At 50.7% G+C, this 21,295-nt stretch overlaps 2 protein-coding genes across 4 annotated transcripts in view; both read left to right on the top strand.

Annotated features, from left to right (window-relative positions):
* The first annotated feature begins 776 nt into the window (after positions 1–776).
* Positions 777–13,953, top strand: Hnrnpl (heterogeneous nuclear ribonucleoprotein L). Of its 3 annotated transcripts, none has more exons than XM_013355199.2 (13): positions 777–828; positions 5,142–5,260; positions 5,721–5,958; positions 6,073–6,158; positions 7,014–7,110; positions 7,191–7,263; positions 10,360–10,431; positions 10,543–10,823; positions 11,776–11,897; positions 12,140–12,341; positions 12,880–12,937; positions 13,058–13,153; positions 13,483–13,953. In XM_013355199.2, the coding sequence occupies exons 3-13, from the start codon at positions 5,734–5,736 to the stop codon at positions 13,539–13,541; spliced, it is 1,371 nt and encodes a 456-aa protein (XP_013210653.1). In that variant the 5' UTR covers positions 777–828; positions 5,142–5,260; positions 5,721–5,733; the 3' UTR covers positions 13,542–13,953. The 3 variants fall into 3 exon arrangements, with proteins under 3 accessions (XP_013210653.1, XP_005371318.1, XP_005371319.1); XM_005371262.2 differs by lacking the exon at positions 777–828 and adding an exon at positions 3,066–3,323; XM_005371261.3 differs by lacking the exon at positions 777–828 and adding an exon at positions 3,051–3,323 and having other exon boundaries at positions 10,360–10,823.
* A 3,120-nt stretch (positions 13,954–17,073) lies between these two features.
* The window catches only part of Ech1 (enoyl-CoA hydratase 1), an 8,676-nt gene continuing 4,454 nt past the window's right edge, over positions 17,074–21,295 (top strand). The window contains exons 1-3 of the mRNA XM_005371260.2: positions 17,074–17,191; positions 17,500–17,704; positions 17,800–17,888. Of these exons, the coding sequence (XP_005371317.2) occupies positions 17,140–17,191; positions 17,500–17,704; positions 17,800–17,888 (346 nt within the window). The 5' untranslated portion in view covers positions 17,074–17,139. The remainder of the gene's footprint in view (positions 17,192–17,499; positions 17,705–17,799; positions 17,889–21,295) is intronic.

Here is a 21,295-nt window from a genome sequence, read left to right as displayed (position 1 = left end):
GGGCATGGGCCCTGTAAACTGTGTGTGGAGGCTTACTGGGCTGAGATGGAGTCAAAGGCCCTTAGGTGAAAAAGAATATGATTGGAGAATTGGCTCAGGCGTTTAAGAGCACGAAGTTGCTCTTCCACAGGACCCAGGGTTCAATTCCCAGCAACCACGTGTCCGCTCACAAAGGTCGGTAACTCCAGTCCCTGGGGATCCGGAGACAACCCTCTATGATCTCGGCAGGCGGAGAATCAGCAGATTCGGGTAGGGATTTACTAGAGCTGCGAGAGTCAGATGCCCTGCGTGCATATCTGTGTGCTTTAGTTATATAGCCCAAGCTGTCTCTATCTCCGCTGGGTAGCTGAACCCGGCCGTGGGTTCTAGCCTTAGTTAGCTCTTCTCCACCATTCTCCAGTGCTCTCCGATAAGCACACAGACAGCATCCTGCATCAGTTCCGATGTCAGACACTTAGCTCTGGTACCTTGGGTCCTCTGAGCCGGCTTACTCATTTGTACAACAGACATATCTACATTTATCTCTAAAAACACTCAGCAAATGGGGAAAACTGCCACGTGAACCACAAGCAACTGGGGGGCTTTTTTTTCCTGGTTAAGGTGGAAAATGGGACTGAGGATGAGCGGGAACGCGGAGCCAGCCAGAACGAACGCAATAGCTTAACGTTCCTCCCATTCCGTTCCAGCTTCGGTACCTCCTCGGTTCCCCCCACTCCCCTAGTGAAAAGAGGTCGTGGTCCCTTTAAGGCCCGCCCCTCCCTCCCCCAAAACTTCCCAGTGTCTGCTCTTTTCGATCCTGGACGGCCGGCCAGGCTCGCCGCCGAGCTGGTAGGGGACGGGGCAGCGGGGTCGGGAAGGGCCGCGGGGGGACCGGAGGGACGCACGTCGCCGTGCCGGAGGGAGGGCGGGGGACTGGTTGCGGGAGCAGCTGGCATGGGTGTCACTCGCTGCACCGGGCGCGCGTGGTCGGCCAGCGGCTCGCTCTATACAGGGTCCCCCCGATTGCAGTCGCTGCGACCCAGTGAGGGGCGACAGGGCCGGGGGCGGGGGCGGGGAGGGGACCGCCCGCTCCCCTCCCCCACTATCGCCTCTGACGTCGGCGTGGGACTCCGCCCTTCCGCGGGAGCGGCCCGCCCCTCCGCCGCGCGTCACCTGCTGCGCCGCGGCGCGCCCCACGTTGGGAGTGCCAGCTTTGGAGTATGTTCAGTGAATAGGGTGCAGGTTCGTTTAGATCATCAGACGCCTCCAAACTTTTTTTCTAATTAGAAAGAATCCTTGTGTAGCCCAGGGTAGCTCTGAAGTCAAGGCAATCTTTTTTTTTTTTTTTTTTTTTTGTTTTTCGAGACAGGGTTTCTTTGTGGTTTTGGAGCCTGTCCTGGAACTAGCTCTGTAGACCAGGCTGGTCTCGAACTCACAGAGATCCGCCTGCCTCTGCCTCCCAAGTGCTGGGATTAAAGGCGTGCGCCACCATCGCCCGGCAAGTCAAGGCAATCTTGCCTCTGACTCCAGAGCACTGGACTCTACCACGCCATGCTCAAAACTTTAGTTCTCCAAACAAATGGGGTTTCTTTTTTTTTTGTTTTTCGAGACAGGGTTTCTCTGTGGCTTTGGAGCCTGTCCTGGAACTAGCTCTGTAGACCAGGCTCGTCTCGAACTCACAGTGATCTGCCTGTCTCTGCCTCCCGAGTGCTGGGATTAAAGGCATGCGCCACCATCGCCCGGCTTCATTTCCTATCTTTACTCACATTTCAGACTTAGTCTTAAAAGGATCCTGCTATGAGATTTCCACTGCCCTGGAGGAAAGGTGTTCCATCACGTTTGGGGCGTCCTGTGAATCTTCCGCCACCTTAAGACTTTCTTTTGTGTGCGTGGTGATGGTGGGGGTGTAAAGATGCGCCTTGTCTGTGCTACGCAAGCGTCCCACAGCCTGTTTGACTCTTTGTTGTCCCCATAACGCCTCTGGACCGGACCTTGGCCGGGACCCTGGCTCAGTACCTTCCCTGCCGGTCCCTGATGGGCTCTGGGCGTTACAGCTCTCGGGCTTCGCAGGAAGGAAGACCAATCCCTCCACAAAGCACTCCCAAGGACGCAAGGGGCAGTTGCCGCGTGCGAATCAGTTAAACTAGAGAGATCTACCGTGGTTGAATTTAAAGTTGAAATGAAGGCGCCTGGCAGGGTCCGAAGTCAGTTGGCAATGAGTGCTTTTATAGTAAGTGCTAGGACTTGGAGGTTCTTTTTTAAAGAATAACAGCCCTACCGCTCGATAGTCAAGGTGAAATAGAAACGTACTAATGGGTTCATAGTTGCAAATTGCTGTCTTAGTCTAGATTTCTGGAGCTATGAAACAGGCACGCAGATCATCCGAGTATAGTCCAGCAGTCGCTTCCTTAACATTAAGTCACCTCATCTCCCAAGCCCCGAAAAGTACAGTAGCGCATGCGTCCTTGGCCCATTCCTAGATTGCGCCATAGAAGCGCCTACGGACTCCCCTTTTTCACCAATCAGTCGTCCTATACCATCTGGCAAAAGGGTTTTCTTGCCACTCTCCTTTGACCAATCAAGTGGTGACGTAGGAGACGGGCACCTACGGGAACCATTGCAGGAATACAGAAGGGAAGGCCTTTTTGTATCCCTGCGGAGTGGCGCGGGAAGGCAATCGTTGTGCCTGGGAGACGCAAGGATTTCAGAGTGACCGAAAAGCGAGGAAACCAATGAAAGCGGGAAGGAGGCGGAGCTTCGGGAAACAGCTTCCATTTGCTCTCCTTGGGAAGGCGGGGCGATGCAAAAAAAAAAACCCGGCCTATCAAGTCCGAGTTTATTTTAAGGAGGTGGGGCTTCACGGAATGAGTGGCAGGAAACGTTCACCTATGAAGAGTGCGACAGACGAAGGTGGGCGGGCCTTCCAGTAGAACGGCATGAGCTTTACCCAATAGGCATGAACCGTGTGGGGTCTTCCCCTCCCCCCCAAGACAGAGCCAGTGGCTCCCCCTATCGGGTGGGGGCGGCGAATGACGGGCGTGTCCCTCCCCCAATGAGAGGCGGGGGGAGGCGGGTTCTGCGCCGCCATGTCGCGGAGGCTGCTGCCCCGGGCGGAGAAGCGGCGTCGGCGGCTCGAGCAGAGGCAGCAGCCGGACGAGCAGCTGAGGCGGGCGGGAGCGATGGTGAAGATGGCGGCGGCGGGTGGCGGAGGCGGCGGTGGTCGCTATTACGGCGGCGGCAACGAGGGAGGCCGAGCCCCTAAACGACTGAAGACTGAAAACGCTGGCGACCAGCACGGAGGCGGCGGCGGCGGAGGATCCGGGGCGGCGGGCGGCGGCGGCGGGGTGAGGCCAGGGTTTTAGATTCCCGGAAGAAAGGGGAAATTTCTTACTTTAAAGCTTTTTATTTTTGCGGGGGACCTCTGCGCACGCGCTGCAGCCCTCGCTCTTTTGGCGGGGTGGGGGAGGGGTAGGCGTTAGGCAAACGGCGGGGTTTGCGCGAGGACAGTCGCTTGCGCGTGCGCGCAGTCCATAGCTGGGCTTGAGGGGGCGGAGGAAGCGACTGCCTCGGCAGGCGGCGCAGTGCGCAGGCGCCGCGGGCTGGCATGTGGGGGGCCCAGGCACGCGGCCTAGACTTTTTTATCCCCTCCCTTTATCGTTTTTAGTCTGTGTCCCCCGTGCGCAAGCGCGCTTCTGCAACCAGATTTTGTGAGCGGGAACTGGGTGGGTGGTGGCCTGATGGGATCGGCAATTCGGCCCCATCGCAATCATAATCATGGTCGCCTCTATATAGAAGTTGACTTGACACGGTAGCGCCCAGACCGAAATCTTTAACTTCTGTTGTAGTGTGCGTTGTGGTACGGAAGAGAGTTTGTGCAAGGTTTGTGTTTGGCGATTGAGCAAACTTAGAAGTCATCGCTCGGTTTACTGACGGTTTCCAGGAGAGGAGCATTTATAAACTAAAATATATTTTGGTTCTGGGGCCATGCACGGAGGCATTTGGCCTACTCGTTTCTCCTTAAAGTCACAGTTGTGATTTCTGGGGTGCAGGCTGCAGTCCTTTTAAAGGGTTAGAGAAGTCCTGCCGGACATGGTGGCGCACGCCTTTAATCTCAGCGCTCCGGAGGCAGAGGCGGGCGAGCCTCTCTGCCTAGTGTGCTTTGTAGCGAGGCCAGACAGGGCTAGATAGCGAGACTCTTGCTCAAACAATGCCCTCTTGTTCAGCTGGTCTCATGCTGTAAGCATTTACTAGCTTAGCCTCGTTAGGATGTTAGATTTCTTCGTGTTTGGAAGACATTTTAGTTAGCTGGAGCCCGTGAGGTGAAAAGAGAGGCTACTGATTCTAGAGAGTTCTCAGACCATCTCATGAGAGATGTGGTGTGCCTTGCCCCCACCTCCGATAATTTAAAATAAAAGACCACTCAGTTGCTGTTACTCTGAGATGTAGACTCCTTTACAGAACAGGGCTAGGACTAAATAAACCCAGAGCTGTGGGAGACAGGCCTCAGCTGGAAACTTTCAGGAAGAGTATGTGTTGTGTGGTTCACTCCTGATATTAAAAAAAAAAATCCACTAATGTTGATGGACTTCTGCCAGTGGTTTTCAGACAGGAACCTGGGCCCAGAGCACCAGAAAGTTGTCTGTGTGGAAAGATCATCTCCTGGGGAGGATTGTAGATCTGACAGGTTGGGATAGCAGCTCAGTGTGGAAAACCTCCGCCTAGTTGGTATAAGACAGGAAGGGCATATCGTCCTCAAAGCCATGTGTCTTGAAGCAGTTGGTCTTTTGCCCTGGCTGGACTTAAAGGTGACTTGTGGGTAACAGTCATTCCACACTAAGTGACCGCGGCTTGCCTAGCCAGGGGCTGGGCAGAGAAGCTAGAGCTCATAGAGCACACACACAGAGTGTTCTTCAGGCCAGTGCAGCTCTGGGAGCTCTTCCCGTGGGTGTGGCCCCTTTGCACGCCACGCTTCCTGTTCTACCTTGATTGAGGAGAGACAGATTCTGGGAAGAATGCCAAATGTGAGCCTCTGCTTCTCCCTCCATTCATCCTGCCTTAGGAGCTAAAGCCAGTGGGCAGATGGCTGCCCACTCAAGGCTTTTTTCCAGCAGATGGATTTGGATTGGGGTCCCTCTTCTCACTGCGTGTCCAATCTTTTTCAGGAGAACTACGATGACCCCCACAAAACCCCTGCCTCCCCAGTTGTCCACATCAGGGGCCTGATTGATGGTGTGGTGGAAGCTGACCTTGTGGAAGCCCTGCAAGAATTTGGACCCATCAGGTACGTCTTCTGATGCCAGGGGTTTGGTCTCCTTGGCATCTCACTTGTCGCTCATGTCTGGTTCTGAGCAGTGATGTAGCGTTCTGGTCCTGGGTCTGAGACTGGATCCTGTGGTTCCTCACAGTTCACTCTTCGGTGTTTCAAGTTCATTTCCTTTTTCCCTCATCCCTACCCCACCTCTGTGGTTTCTGTCAGCCTTTCTAGCCACCTAATATTTCCCGGCTATTTGATGAGGCCGAGTACTATGAACTAAGTGGATAGAACTGCCTACATTCCTTCTACAAATTTGGCTCAGGCAGTGATTGATTAGCACTGTGATCTGCTCAGCCTGACATTGCTTCTGAAATAGGAGAGGGGTCAAGAGGATGACTGCCTGTGGCTTGGTGTGTTGGGGTCAGAGTTCACATAGAGCTGACTTGTTCCCAACCCCTAGAGGATAAAATCTGCCTTTTCTCTGCAGCTATGTGGTGGTGATGCCAAAGAAGAGACAGGCGCTGGTGGAGTTCGAAGATGTGCTGGGGGCTTGTAACGCAGTGAACTACGCAGCGGACAACCAGATCTACATTGCTGGTCACCCTGCTTTTGTCAATTACTCTACCAGCCAGAAGATCTCTCGTCCCGGGGACTCAGACGACTCCCGGAGCGTTAACAGTGTGCTTCTGTTTACCATCCTGAACCCCATCTACTCCATAACCACGGTGTGTGCTGAAGGCATTCCATGGTCTACTCTGAGATCTGTCCCGTGTCCTAATTCCACCCCCAATCAGCATGACGAGCCAAGGCCCTTATCTTGCTTGTTGTTGCTTTTATAGGATGTTCTTTACACTATCTGTAATCCTTGTGGTCCTGTTCAGAGAATTGTCATTTTTCGGAAGAATGGAGTCCAGGCTATGGTGGAATATCCTTTTCTGGGAAATTGGAATTCTTTGGTCTGGGGGGTGGCTTAGCTTGGCGGAGAGAATTCATGCCAAATGCCTTGGAAGACTGAGCAGAGAGCCATACACTGCAAATCTTAATAGAGCAGTCCATGAGGTTTAGGTAACAGCAGGTGGTCGGGGGACCTCGAGGGTGTCCATCCCTGTCCCTCCCTGAGAGTTGAGCCCAGTGCTTCATGCATGCTGCACACGTGAGAGCGTTCACACGCCCTCTTTCACAGTCCTTCCATGAAGTGACTGGTTAATATTCTCTGTGGAAGGGGCTTAGGTAAGGAAAAGCCAGAAGACTTAGCTGTGGAATGACTTGAAGTGGGGTTTTGATAAAGATGACTTGTTAGGGCCTCCTTGATTAGGCTACAGTGAGCATATACCTTTAAAAGCAGTTAGGGTGCCGGGCGGTGGTGGTGCATGTCTTTAATCCCAGCACTCCGGAGGCAGAGGCAGGCGGATCTCTCTGAGGTCGAGGCCAGCCTGGTCTACAAGAGCTAGTTCCCGGGACAGGCTCCAAAGCTACAGGGAAACCCTGTCTGGAAAAAACAAAAACCACCAGGGTATAGGTTTCAGAGATAAGATGGGTCAGCTTGAGATAAGCCATTGTGTCCATCTTTCCTGGTGGTTGGGATAAGAGTGTAGATCACAGAACCCTAGCCAGTGACTGCTTCCTGAGGGCAGTCTCTGGAGTATCTTGATGGTTTTGACTTTTGTCTGAGGTTATAGGTGGTGCTCACAGTCCTAGGTGCTGTCTGGTCCTTGTTTTATTGGGCAATGAAATACTTTTTCCAAAGCTCCACTGTGATGGCTTCCTTAAGTTCTCTCACATTTGACTCTGTGCAAAGTGCCCAGCGGGCTAAGGCCTCTCTTAATGGGGCTGACATCTATTCTGGCTGTTGCACTCTGAAGATCGAGTATGCAAAGGTGAGTCTGGGAAGTGACTGGTGTTAGTTACCTGGTGAGATGAGGTATGGCCAGTCTCAAACTTTATCTTGTCCTTGCAGCCTACCCGTTTAAATGTGTTCAAGAATGATCAGGATACTTGGGACTACACAAACCCCAACCTCAGTGGACAAGGTAATCCTGATGGCTACTTTGTTCTAAACACACCGCCTTGCCTCTTTACTGGACTAGTGCACTTCATAGACCTGGACTGGGGTTATGTAATGCCATTGGGCTCCCTGTGGACATGGGAGGGCTTGGATCAGTTCTGGCCCCTGAGTCTGCTGAAGGCGCAGAGTTGAAGCTGAAGCTTGGGCTGGGTGGGAGGAGGGGGCATGGCAAGGGGCAGACGTGTGTAGCAGCTCCTTAAGATTTTGCTACCTTCATTCTAGAGCCTGGTTAGGTTGCTTGAGTCTCCATTCCATGGAGGGTGAGCAGAAGTCCTCTACACTGTCTGAGTTGGGGGTGGGCTGAAGCAGAGCCTTCAAGCAAGTAGACCTTGTAGAGGTCAGACACTTGGATGAGACCAGGGTAGCCATTACTGTAGAGGGGGGCTCGGCATCTCTTCAGGGGTCCACAGGGACAGCCCTCTTTCTAGTGTGTGTCAAGAATGGTTTGCTTTGGTGGGTGGGAGAAGTGAAGGATGATGTTTGAAAACAGCGCCAGCCCTCTGAAAATCAGCGAGATGGACCACCTCTTGGTCTGCTTCTTCGGACTAGGCCTTGGGCTAGGCCTTGGGCTGTGGGAGGCGGCTGGTGGCTGACATTGCAGAGGCTCTGGGAAGCCAGAGACTCATCCCTCCCTACACTTGTAGGTGGGCCTGTCTTGCTTGCTTTGCAGCTGAGAACCAGTGGGCAGGGTGGGCTAGACTCTCCCAAGGACCCTCAGAATTGGCCTCTGGGCCTGGCTGCTCCCTCCAAAAGTCAGAGGCAAATTATGACCAAGTGAATGTACCAGAGCGGGCAATGGCATTACATGACTGCTGACAGAAACATGGCAACCAACCATTTCTTCTCCAAGGAACACAAATAGAAGATGTGCAGACCGGCAGGGGCTAGTAGCAGGGCTGGCTGTGCATTGGTTTTGATGCCTCTCAGCTTTGGCTGCCCCAAGCCTGGGGCCAAAAAAACAAAACAAAACAAAAGGAGGGCTGATGAGGTAACCTGGAGTGAGGGCGGTGCTTGGCCACCCCTCAGGAACCATACTTCAGCGGCTCTGCCTCTGCACATTGCGCACCAACACACAGGGCACAAAAACCACTAGTTCTCCTGGAGAACAGAACATGCAGCCTCCACCACGTCCCCAGAAACAGCCGCAGACTGAGCTCACTACATCAAGAACACCACACCGCGCTCCAAGGAACAGCTACAAGCACAGAGACAGAGGCAGACAGAGACAAAGAAAGAGACTCAACATGGCAGCAGACACTGCTTTTTTACTAAACATTAAAGGTCAAAATCCAAGCAAACTTGAACCCAAGAATGTACACTGAAGTAGGAAACACAGAACAGCTCAGCCAGCCAGCCAGCGGTGCTCTTTTCGGAGAACGATTCGATTCATAGACTGAAGTAGATTCCATGGGCCTCCAAGACAATAGGATCCTCTCTCCACTCCTCGCCATGTGGGTTTTGTTTTTAAGTCCTTTGATTTGGGGAGGGCCTTGTTTTTCTTTTGTGTTTTGATATTTTTTTTCCTGCAGTCACCGGCTGCCAACACAGTCTGCACCAACTGGAGATCAGAAATAAAAATAACCACAACAACAAAAAAAAAAAGATCAAAAAACCAAAACAGACCTAAAATCAAAACAGCTCAGAGGCACACAGTTACCTGCTGGTGGGTAACCGGGCGCTACCAAGGCCAAAGCGCAAGCATAGTGGGGCCACTGGCACACTTCATACCAGGAGACACGCACATGGAGCGCTACACAGCCAGAAGCACCGCACTGCAGCACACAGTGTGAGGAGATGACAACACGGAGGGACACTACCCACTCCATACACCTTATTTCCATTTTTCTGGTATCTTCTGAGGACAGAGCATCTGTGAGCCAATTTTGATTTAATCAAACATTGACTTTTAAACGATTCTTTAAAGAAAAATGTAGCGGATGTGTACCGTGACTTGTATTTATGACTGTAAAACCATGTGATGCAGGGTCGCAGTGTATGTTTGATGGGACGCCATCTTTCAGAACTGTGCTAACTCACTGTTGAAGCGTCCAATGGTAAGAGAAAAATGCAGATTTGTTTTTTTGTGACATGGACATTGTACTCTGTACTTCTGCTGTAAGTAGCCCTTTCCATCTTTGTAATGACTGTTGAAACAAACCCGGTCGGGCAGCAGGAAAGGGCGGTGGTTTCAGGCTCTGGGTCTCAGTACCACCCAGACCTGGTCCTAGCTCACCTGTGACTTGCCAGAGTGTCATAACTGCTCTAATCTCTTCTCTGTAAGGTGGGCTGGGAAAGGAGTGCCTACCTCATAGGGTTGTTGTGAGGAACTGGAGAAGCTGTGATGTCTGTAAAGTGCTTACCAGTGTCTGTCACTTGAGCGCTGAACTAATGGTTAAGAACTCCAGCTGGGGCCGGGAGGGCTCTGCGCCATCGATGGGTCCGAGAATGTCGATGCCTTGTACCTAACTGCTCCTTCAAACTGATTGTGCTGGTGACCTGCTTGTCAGCTCCTACAGTCCCTCCTGCGCTGGCTGGGATGTGGAGGGTGGCTGGGCGGCGGGTGCTAAAGACAAGACCTGGAGTGAGGCCTTTGCTCCCAGAACCTAGAGGCTTCTTCTGGCCCTTTCACCTCATTTCTGTCCATTTTAGGTTACTTATTTGTTGCCCTTAATCTTTCTCCCTTCATTGGGAATTACTTTATAAAACTGCTCTTCCGTTCATGCACCCTCGCTGTGGTTCCCTAGAAGGCCTGGGAGCCCGGCTTGCCCCTGCCTGTTCCTGCTACAAACCAGGGCAAGGGAAAGCAAGTAAGCCCAGAAGTTGGCCTCTTAAGCAGAGAAAGGAGGCTGGGGAGGGAAGGTGGATCCCAACTTTGAAGCCTGGGCTTCATGCCCTGACCCCCAGGTCATAGGAAGAAGGCCCCAGCAACCCTTGTAAGGAAAGGGTTTGCAGCCATGCTCCCAGGAGCTCTGTGGCCTTGTGATTGATTGGCCTCTAGTCAGTAGTAGGGGGATTCTTTCTTTCTTGAGTTCCATTCCTAACTCTTTTTTTCAATCTACAGGTGACCCTGGCAGTAATCCCAACAAACGCCAGCGGCAGCCCCCTCTCCTGGGAGATCATCCCGCAGAATATGGTGAGGGCAGGGGGTTCCCCTCCGTGGACTCCCGTGGCTCATGTGCCCCTGCCCGTCGTCCGCCGCGAAAATTCTCACCCGTCCTCCCTCTCTTTCCTTCCCATCCCCCAGGAGGGCCCCATGGTGGGTACCACAGCCATTACCATGATGAGGGCTACGGGCCCCCCCCACCTCACTACGAAGGGAGAAGGATGGGCCCACCTGTGGGGGGTCACCGTCGGGGCCCAAGTCGCTATGGCCCCCAGTATGGTCATCCCCCACCCCCTCCCCCACCACCCGACTATGGCCCCCACGCTGACAGCCCTGTGCTCATGGTCTATGGCTTGGATCAATCTAAGATGAACTGTGATCGAGTCTTCAATGTCTTCTGCTTGTATGGCAATGTGGAGAAGGTGAGTTGCTTTCCTTGAAGAGCTGAAGGAGGCCCCAAGCCTCAGATGGAGGGTAGCAGGGGGAAGGACAGTGAGGTGCGCCCTTTGTAGTGCTGGTTCCTATAGCGCAGGCAGCCTGCTCTGTGAGTTTGGGTTACCCATGTTAAAGATCCCAGTGCCTGCCTGTCCATCTCACAGTATTGAGATTTAACTTAGTGCACATGTATGAGTAAGTCCTAAGAATTTACACATAGCAAAGATGATTATTTAAAAATTATCTCTGAATGGCTCCAGGTAATTTGGCCACTAGGGCTGTTCTGCATTCTCTGTTGGGAATTTGATTGTACCTGGTGGCTGGTGGGTTCTTACCAGAGTCCATCCAAGAGTGTAGTCCTGGCCTTGATCTAGCTCATGAGAGCAATAGCAGCCTAATGTGAGAATGCACAGATGAGACCATCTCTACACAGTAGAGTAGTTTTGTGTGTGCTGCCGACCCCGGCCCTTCCCCTGCCCCTATATTTCTTAAAAGGGAAGGACAGATTAAATAATCTTTACATGGAAGCAAGACTTAGCTAACCTGGCTTCAGAGCCTTTCTTTTGTCCAGTACGTGCTATAGATGGTTTAGGACTTGTAGAGTGCTTAGGAGGCCTGGTTCCGTCCCCAGCACCTAAAACTTGTATCTTTTGATGCTGTGGTTGGATATCTAACGCGCCATAGCGAAAGCATGCAGATGGCTTGTGTTCTCTTTATACACACTGTTTACCTCATAGGGCAGCTCCAGTGGGAAAAGCACTCTTCGTTTGGGTTGAGTTCATGCCTAGGCCAAGCCTGAATTAGGGGTGGTTTTGATCCCCATTCACATGTGAGGAAATGGAAGTCTAGGGCAGCCAGAGCAGGTGTCAGCTTCTGACTCGACAGGAAGAGGACCCTGGCAGCTGGACACAGGTGCTAATTGTACCTTTTCTCCCTAAGGTGAAATTTATGAAAAGCAAGCCGGGGGCCGCCATGGTGGAGATGGCTGATGGCTATGCTGTGGACCGAGCCATTACTCACCTTAACAACAACTTCATGTTTGGGCAGAAGATGAATGTCTGGTAGGTGCTGTCATTCCAGGCAAGGGCAGGTGGGAGGGAAGACTGAGGTCAAGGTGTTGCATAGGCAGGGATAGGAGTCATTTTTGTGCTTCCTTCTGAAGCCCTGGGAGAAAGTGGTGCCGGTAGGGTAGTCTCAACCTCAGATGTGCAGCAGCGTCAGATAAGCTTGGGCCCACCTGAGCCTCTGTCAGGCCCTGGAGGACAATTGAATATAAAGTAAAGATTTCCCTTCCTTTCTTCAGTGTTTCCAAGCAACCAGCCATTATGCCTGGCCAGTCATACGGGCTAGAAGACGGGTCCTGCAGTTACAAAGACTTCAGCGAGTCAAGGAACAATCGGTTCTCCACCCCAGAGCAGGCAGCCAAGAACCGCATCCAGCACCCTAGCAATGTACTGCACTTCTTCAATGCTCCCCTGGAGGTGACTGAGGAGAACTTCTTTGAGGTGGGTGCTGTGGAACTGCTCTGTCATGACACTGTCGTTGGTTTAGTTGGGCTCATTCTGTTCTGTACTCAGTGGACTTGTAATGCCACCCATTGATCCCTGGGTTTGGGGACACAGCAAAAGACCAAACAGACAGGTTCCCCTGCTCATAGCGGGGACAGGTGAGACTGAGCGGAAGCATGCGTGTCACAGTGCAGAGTTCTTCACATGTTGGACAAGAGTGCAGTCAGAACACAGGTCATCAAGCCTTAGGGTGTCTAGATGACGCCAGAGAGCCTGCTCGGGGAAGTAGGGCAGAGATGGGGCAAGCGGGGCTGCCAGGATGGGAGTTTGAGGAACAGTACCTCAGCTTTGTGCTGCTTCCTTCAGAGATATTTCTAACATTTCAAATTACAGGATGATAGGGGGTGTCTTATGTTTGTGATCAAAGCTGTCTTCAAAAAGCAACAGATACTACTAGGCCTGGTCTCCCTGAAGGCACCCATAGGCAGTCTGCAATCCTAGATTTCTGAATTTTTTTATTCTCTTTCTGCCCCAGATCTGCGATGAGTTGGGAGTGAAGCGGCCAACCTCTGTGAAAGTATTTTCAGGCAAAAGTGAGTCCCTGCATCACACCGTCTTCTCCAGGCCTCTGCCTCTGTGGGTAGTTTCTGGGAGGAAATGTACCTTCTGCTGGCTCAGCCTAAGCCTGCTGCTGTCTCTTGCTTTTTGTTCAGGCGAACGCAGCTCTTCTGGGCTGCTGGAGTGGGATTCTAAGAGCGATGCCCTGGAGACATTGGGCTTCCTGAACCATTACCAGATGAAAAACCCAAGTGAGTTTCTGTGTGTCCTGCAGAATCCCCCTAGTGGCCTGATGGCTTGTCTGGCTGCTTGCCACAGCCATCCTTCTGCCCACAAGATAGGACCCTAGAGACGCCTTTGTCGCAGACTCAGGCAGATGGGACTTGGTCACCAGGAGAGAGCAGTCTATGACATTCTCCTGGGAGGTCCTGCCAGGCTGCTTGGCTCCACCCACCCGAGAGCTTGGGAGTTGCTCAGGCCTGCCCTGGGTGGTGATGAATTAGATCCTTGTAATTGAGCTGGAAGAGGGTGTGTGGGTGTCGATTGGGAGGCCCGGTCTGACATGTGCTCTTGTTTGCAGATGGCCCGTACCCATACACTCTGAAGCTGTGCTTCTCCACCGCACAGCACGCCTCCTAATTAGCTGCTGGGACGAGCACATCAAGCAGGAAGACGTCTCTTTCCTTTATGCTGTTGGTTTTCTTTGGTTTTGTTCTGTTTTGATTTATTTTTTGCAGTTCTTGTTTCCTTTTTAAATGCTAGTTCAGTAGACGCTTAACCACAACAGAAATGCTGGAACTCTGGAGAGGGGGAGGGGAACTGATATCTCCCAAGATTAACCTTCACTTTTTAAGATAACTGTACGTGTGATTTTTATTTTTCCCTGTTCATACGTTTGTGCTGCCCATGTATCTTGGCACACATTTCAATAAAATGGTTTGGAAGCTAGAACTCTGCTGGGGCTGCAGGGTGGGATGTCTGCTTTGTCCTCTCCACACAGTTTTCTGAAGCGCAGTGGGCTCAGCATAGACAATAAACTGGAAGTAAAGCAGTGGCATTCTTCTGGTTTTTTGAGACAGGATTTCTCTGTAACAGCCCTGGCTGCCCTGAAACTTGCTCTGTAGACCAGGCTGGCCTTGAACTCAAGAGATCAGTCTGTCTCTGCTTCCCAAGTTCTGGGATTAAAGGCACGGACCACCAGTGCCCGACTAGCAGTGGCATTCCTGATGGGCACTGCCCTAGCATGTTTATTTTAGTTATAAGTAGTTATTGAAAAAGTGGAGGGGCTGGAGAGATGGCTCAGTGGTTAAGAGCATTGCCTGCTCTTCCAAAGGTCCTGAGTTCAATTCCCAGCAACCACATGGTGGCTCACAACCATCTGTAATGAGGTCTGGTGCCCTCTTCTGGCCTGCAGACATACACACAGAATATTGTATACATAATAAATATAAAAAAAGAAAAAAGTGGAGTGGCTGACAGTGCTTGCTGGGTAAGCCTGATTTAACTGAGTTCAATAGCAGGGAGGAGGAGGAGAAATCCAGCTCTACACGTAGTCCTGACCTGTGTGCTTAAGCTCATGCACGTACATGGATACAATTAAAAACTAAGCGAAGTCGGATTGTGGTGCGTGCCATTAGTCTGAGGGAGGTCAGCCTGGGTATGCAGGGAGAGTTCCAGGACAGTCAGGGATGCACAGACACACCTTGTCTCATGTTTGTTGCCCGAGAGTTCTGTTCCCGGTCCCACAGTGTCCCAAAAAAACACAAGAGGTCTACATTAATCATAAACTGGTTGGTTTTAATATCCAGCTTTTTAACTAATTATTAAGTCTTACATTTATCCATGATTCTTATCTGTGTTAGCCACATGGCTTGGTATCTTCTATCAGCAGAGGCTTTCTCATCTTCCTCTGTGTCTGGGTAACTACTGCAGACTCAGCTTCTTTCCTTTTCCCAGAATTCTATTAGTCTTTACAGGGAACAAGGTCATTGTCCCACAGCAGTCTCAGAAAACAAACTTGGAGCAACTGCCTATGACCCTGGGACAGTGGCTTGACACTGGTCTGGACAACATGATACCATGAGAAAAGTGTTGAAAACATACAGGAAGACCCACAAAATAGACATAACCCACACCTGAACACTTTTTTTTCTTTGAGGCCTGTCCTGTAATTTGCTCTGTAGACCAGGCTGGTCTTCAACTCAGATCACCTGCCTCTTCCTTCCAAGTGGTGGAATTGTGGTGTGGCACCACAATCTGGTCCTGAAAATTTCTAGGTCTTGCTAGCTAAGAGTGACACTCATTCTGAAGCAGGCCGTTGAAGTATGTGCTAGATAGTTCTGGGGTTTAGATGGAGCCTTCGAAGATGGCTTCAGTAGAAGCAGAGCCTAGGAGGACCATGGGTTGAGGACTGATGTCCTTGAGGGAGGAGATAATCTGCAGAGGAGCAGGCCACTCTAGAGGCAGAGGTGCCAGTGAGCCTGACTTGGGCATTCCAGCTCAATAGCCCCCTGCAGCCACTTAGTATTATCCGATGGAAAGTGCTGAACTATCCCAGTTCATTTGCTGTTGGCAATTCAACCCATAGATGTCTACACCACAATTATATTTTTATTGTAGTTACATTAAACGACGATGCACATCTTAATGAAATGAGGACATGACCACGGTGTGGTTGAGGAGGCTTTTATTGTAGATATGAGGGAGGGTACAGCCAGAGGCATCTGGAAGAATCCAGAACAGTAAACGTGACCAGCAAAGGAATGAGAAGCTGGGAGAAGGGAAACCCAGGAGCTGAGGAGCCACAGAGACAGACTTGCAGCACAGTGAGCTATCCAGGCTTCCGGACCACGTTCTAACAACCTCTGCTGTAACTGCTGCCTGGCTGAAGTTAGGGCACCTTTTTCTCTTTCATTTTGGTATCTGCATAGGATTTTCAGGTTTTTATTGAGCAGAAGATAAACATTACTTGCTCCTGATAGTTGCTACATCTGTCTCTTGAAAAACTTCCTGTCTGGGTTGCAGACATTGGTGAAGAAGGAAACACCTCCCACTGGCCCAGAGACATCTGTTCACCCTGTTGTTAAACATCTCCCTAAGGAGCGCACTTACACAGTATTTTATGCTCTTGGGTAATTCTTTCCCAGTGCCTTTTGGTGGGTGTGTTTAAAAGCATAGCAAGCCAGGTGTGCTCACAGGAGGAAGAGGCAAGCAGATCTATGTAAATTCAAGGCCAGCCTAGTCAACAAAGTGAGTTTCAGGACAGCTAGGGCTACACAAAAACCCTGTCCCCAAAATAAATATCAAAATAAAAGACACCAGAAAAGGGGAAATTATATATATATGTTTTTTTTTGTTTTGTTTTGAGACAGGATATCTATATATAGTCTTAGCTGTACTGGAACTTGCTATGTAGACTCACAGATTCACCTGCCTCCGTCCCTTAAGTGCTATGGTTAAGGATGTGAGCCACCACACTGAGCTCCTTCAGGTTCTTTCTAAATCGCTGGTACGTTGGTGCACACCACCCCTTTTCAGGAGATAGAAGAAGGATCCTTGCAAGTCCCAGGCCAGCTCCAGGTTTATATAGACCCTATATAAAAAAAGAAGAGGCTAGAGATCGTCCGGTGGCAGAGTGCTTGCCTATGCTGCCTGCCAGTCTCCTTGCACTACCAAAGGAAGGTGGGCGGTAGAGCCTTTTGCTCCTGCCAGCCTAAGCAATTCTAAATGTTCAGTAACCTTGAACCAGTGACTTCCTTGGTCCGGGAGCCAGCTTCCCAAGTCCCGCGGGAAGTGGTACCACCTTCTGGCAGTAAGGGAATTAAAACGGCTTAATTCTGGCCTGTCTGTATCCTAGCAACTTTTTTGTTACCACATCCAGGCAAAGACCTAGATTTCTAGGCTGCTGCCATTATGTCTTTGATTATTTCAGTTGTTATAACACAGCGCTCTGATGAACTTTATACAGAATTTTCCAGCAGCCATGTGAAATATTTTCTCAGGCCAGCTTCCCACTGGGCCAAAGGTCTTACTTTTAAGCCATGTCCTAAGCACAGGAGACAGGAGGCAGTGCTATTTACGGTTGCCCTTAGTAAAGATGGCGAACTAGGCGGGGCTTCGCCACTAAAAGGCGATGGCTGCGGCGGCTTCGATGCCCTTGACCAACATGGCGGAGTTTGTCTCCGCCCCCTTTGTTTTCTCCGGTAGCCCTTCGCGCAGCCGTCCAGTGTCGATCGAGATGGCTGCAGGGATGACAGTTTCCAGCAAACTCCGCGGCCTGCTGATGCAGCGTGAGTTACCCGAGAATCTGTGGGGAGCCGTTGCTGTGTAGTCTTGTTATAGAGGCAGGAGCTGCTGTGTAGTTTAAAGAATCATTAATTATAGTTTTTAGGCCCTGTCCCCAAGCCTGGGTCATTCCCACAAACAAGAGTCTAAGTAAAGTAGTCTCAGACAGAATCCACTCCTAAGTTCACCCGAGTCTTAAAAGCTCTGTCTGGTCAGGCCCGGGTCTCTGAGGAACTTGGGTTGGAGTCACTTAGGTGTGCGCTGTTAAAGTGGCCCCATCTGGAATCTCAAACGCCCTTCCTTCTCTCCCCAGAGCTGAGAGGCACCACTCAGCTGTACTTCAACGTCAGCCCTCGCTCTCTGAGCTCTTCTGCACAAGAGGCCTTCAAAAGCGCCCCCGAGGAATTATCAGGCCACAACTATGAGTCTATTCAGGTGACATCGGCCCAGAAGCATGTTCTCCACGTCCAGCTTAACCGGCCAGAGAAGAGGAACGCCATGAACCAGGCCTTCTGGAGGTCTGCGGAAGCCTGCCTGGGAGAGGAGGCAGGGGTGGGCAGGGCCAGGGGCTCCCCTCTCCACACACTGCCCTTCCCTTCTTGCTCCTCTGCAGGGAGTTGGTGGAATGCTTCCAGAAGATAGCAGAGGACTCCGACTGTCGGGCTGTTGTAATCTCTGGTGCAGGAAAAATGTTCTCTTCTGGTACGCCTCTCTCTCCCTGTTGGCATCCCTCCTCCTGGGGGTAAAGCAGCCATGCGCTTTTTTCTTTGCTGATTTGTTTGCTTGCTTTTTGCATTTTTTCCCTCCCCCTAAGTAACTCTGACTGGCCTGGAACTTTCTGTTTAGACTAGGTTGGTCTAGAATTTGAAGTACTTCTGCCTGGGCTTCCTAAAGGCTGAGTACTGGGATTGTAAAGGAGCATAACGCCATGCCTAAGCAGTGCCTTGGCCTCCTCCTTGGCATCTGCAATGTTTACTTAAAAAAAAAAAAAAAGCCCTGGAGAGATGGCTCAGAGGTTAAGAGCACTGGCTGCTCTTCCAGAGGTCCTGAGTTCAATTCCCAACAACCACATGGTGGCTCACAACCATCTATAGTGAGATCTGATGCCTTCTTCTGGCCTGCAGGTGTCCACGTAGTACACAAGTACACACACACACACACACACACACACACACACATACACACACACATGCCCAGCTGGTGAAGCACGCTTTTAGTACCAGCCCTACGCAGGGGCAAGTAGATCTGTGAGTTTGAGGCCAGCCTGGTCTACAGAACCAGTTCCAGGACAGCCAGGGCCACACAGAGTAACCCTGTCTAGAGAAAAAAATTACTTGTGTGTGTGGCATATGTGTGTGTGCACACAAATCAGATGACAGGTTTTGGGAGCTGATTCTTTCCTTCCCCAGGATGGAACTCAGCTGGCCATCGGTTGGCTTGGCTACAAGCACCTTTACTCACTGAGCCGTCTTGCTGGCCCTGCAGTGTTTCACAATTAGGGTTTTGATTTTTTTTAAAGATTTATTATCTTAAATTATGTGTATCTATGTGCCCATCTCTCTCTATGTAAGTGCAGGTGTCCACAGAAGCCAGAGCTGTCAGGTGCCCTGGGGCTGGAGTTACAGATGGTTTGGGTCAGTTTGTGGTTGCTGAGATCCAGACCCAGTCTGCCACCAGGGCAGCGAGTGTGAACTTTTAACTGTTGAGTCATCCCAAAAGCCCTACATGGTTCTTTTTTATTTTTGTTCATTTGTTGGGGTTTTTAAGTAAGAAACAGTTCCTCTGTGTAACCTTGACTGTCCTGGAACTCGCTCTGCAGACCAGGCTGGCCTCGAACTCACAGAGATACATCTGCCTCTGCCTCTCGAGTGAGTGGGGGATTAATGGTGTGTGTCACCACTGCCAGGTGAGACCAGCAATTTTTTATTTATATATTTGTATTCTTTGAGAACTTCATACATGCATTCTATGTATTTTGGTTATATTCATCCCTAACTCTTCCACTTAGCTCCTCTGAGATCCAACCCACACCCTCCTGACCTCATCTTCTGTCTTAGTCCCTGTTCTGTTGCTGCGAAGAGACACCAAGACTAAGGAAACTCTTTTTTTAAGTACTTTATTTCTTTTTATCTTCTATGCATTGATGTTGGGCCTGCATGTATGTCTGTGTGAGGGTGTCAGATCTTGGACTTACAGACAGTTGTGAGCTGCTATGTAGGTGCTGGGACTTGAACCTAGGTCCTCTGGAAGAGCAGTCAGTGCTCTTAACCACTGAGCCATCTCTCCAGCTCCCCAGCTATTTTTTTAAAGTCTATTTTAAAACATTCACATGTGGATGTACCCGGGGACTGGCATAAAGCTCAGAATTCCATCCCCACAAATTCAAATATAGAACCGAGTGCAGCAGAGGCTGCATTCCCACAGTGGACCCGAGACCTTGAACAAGGCCCTGGACCTCTCAGAGCCTAGAGCGGTGTCAGCCAAGTGTGTTAGTTAGTTACGGCTTTGCACGACTGAAACACAGTACTGACTTCTGTCCAGCCCACACATGAAGGCTTCCCACTGCCCTTTCTCCTCTTTGGATCCTCCTCTCTAGACTACCATGGCTTTTGGCTGACGTCTCTCTTCTGATGTGAAACACCCCAGTGATTTTTTTAACTTCAGGTATTTTTTTTTCAGTCCCCAAACTCCTGTTTAGTTCTCTGTGAGAGCTCTCACCATGTAAGCCAGGCTAGCCTGAATCTCTGCTCCTCCTGCTCTAACCTGCTGTCCTGACTACCTCTTTTTTTTTTTTAAGATTTATTTTTATTTATTATGTATAGAAAGTCTGCCTCCATGTATGCCTGCAGACCAGAGGGCGCCAGATCTCATTACAGATGGTTGTGAGCCACCATGTGGTTGCTGGGAATTGAACTCAGGACCTCTGGAAGAACAGTCAGTGCTCTTAACCGCTGAGCCATCTCTCCAGCCCCCCCGACCCCATGTCTTTCTTGATCGCTCTCGACCTTCTGCACTGAGGCATGTCACTCCCCGAGGCTGGAGTTTGGCACTAAACTAGTCTGACTAGCCAGCTCGCTCCAGGGGTCTCTTTACTCTTGAGCCCGAGCTGCTGGGATTACAGGTGGCTGCTATGCCCACCCACCCAGTTTTTCAGTTTTTACATGGGTTCTGTGGATGCAACCCCCTTGCTCATGCTTTTGTAGCTAGCACCTTACCCAGTGAGCTATCACTCCTGTCCTTTTTTCGGAGATAGGATTTCATTAGTGGCTCCAATGACCTTAACCGTGAGACTCGTGGCGTGCAGGGATTACGGGCTTGTGTGGTCAATGCCTGGACGACACTTTCTAGTCACTTGTCTGTCACCACACGAGACCAAGGATTATGGTCTTACCTGCATTATCTGCTAATTGAACACCTACTGCACAGCCAGCCCTGTTCCGAGCACTTGGATGCATTGGTGGGGGAAAAAATATTAAAGCAAATGAACAAACACCACAACTCGTGGGGTGGATGGTTCGGTGTTAAGAGCATTGCTGTTCTTGCAGAGTGGTGGGGTTTGATTCCCTGTGCCCATATGGTGGCTCACAACCTTCCTTAACTCCAGTTCCAGGAGCTCTGTTACCCCCTCCTCAGGCCTCCACTGGCACCAGGCATATTCACGATGTACAGACATACATGCAGGTAAAACACTCCTACACATAAAAAATATCAGGACATGGAGAGTGACGCACGCCTTTAGCCCCAGCACTCAGAAGGCAGAGGAGGATCTCTGAATTCCAGGCCAGCCTGGTCTACAGAGTGAGACCCTGACCCACCAACAGCGATAACAAAACTCCAGTTCATAGAGCTCACATTCTAGAAAGATATACTGATCAGACAGATATGGAGGGGAAAGGTAGAGTCAGGGATGGAGAGGATGTGTGAAGGCCTCTCTCAGAGGGTGATCTTTGGGCTGTGTGGCCTTGAAGAGCCCCGCAGCTAGCCTTGTGATCTCTGAAGGGAACAAAAAGCATAGAGGCCCTGAATGGAACTATTGGGGCCAGTGTGTCCTAAGCAGCAGGCAGAAGTATGGTCACAGGAAGGATTGTGTATTTTCTTACTTTTTTTTT

The sequence above is a fragment of the Microtus ochrogaster genome, unplaced genomic scaffold (assembly GCF_000317375.1).
Source record: "Microtus ochrogaster isolate Prairie Vole_2 unplaced genomic scaffold, MicOch1.0 UNK103, whole genome shotgun sequence".
NCBI lineage: Eukaryota > Metazoa > Chordata > Mammalia > Rodentia > Cricetidae > Microtus > Microtus ochrogaster.
The sequence above is the reverse complement of the archived record's forward strand: the minus strand, read 5'-3'. Positions and strand labels throughout refer to the sequence as shown.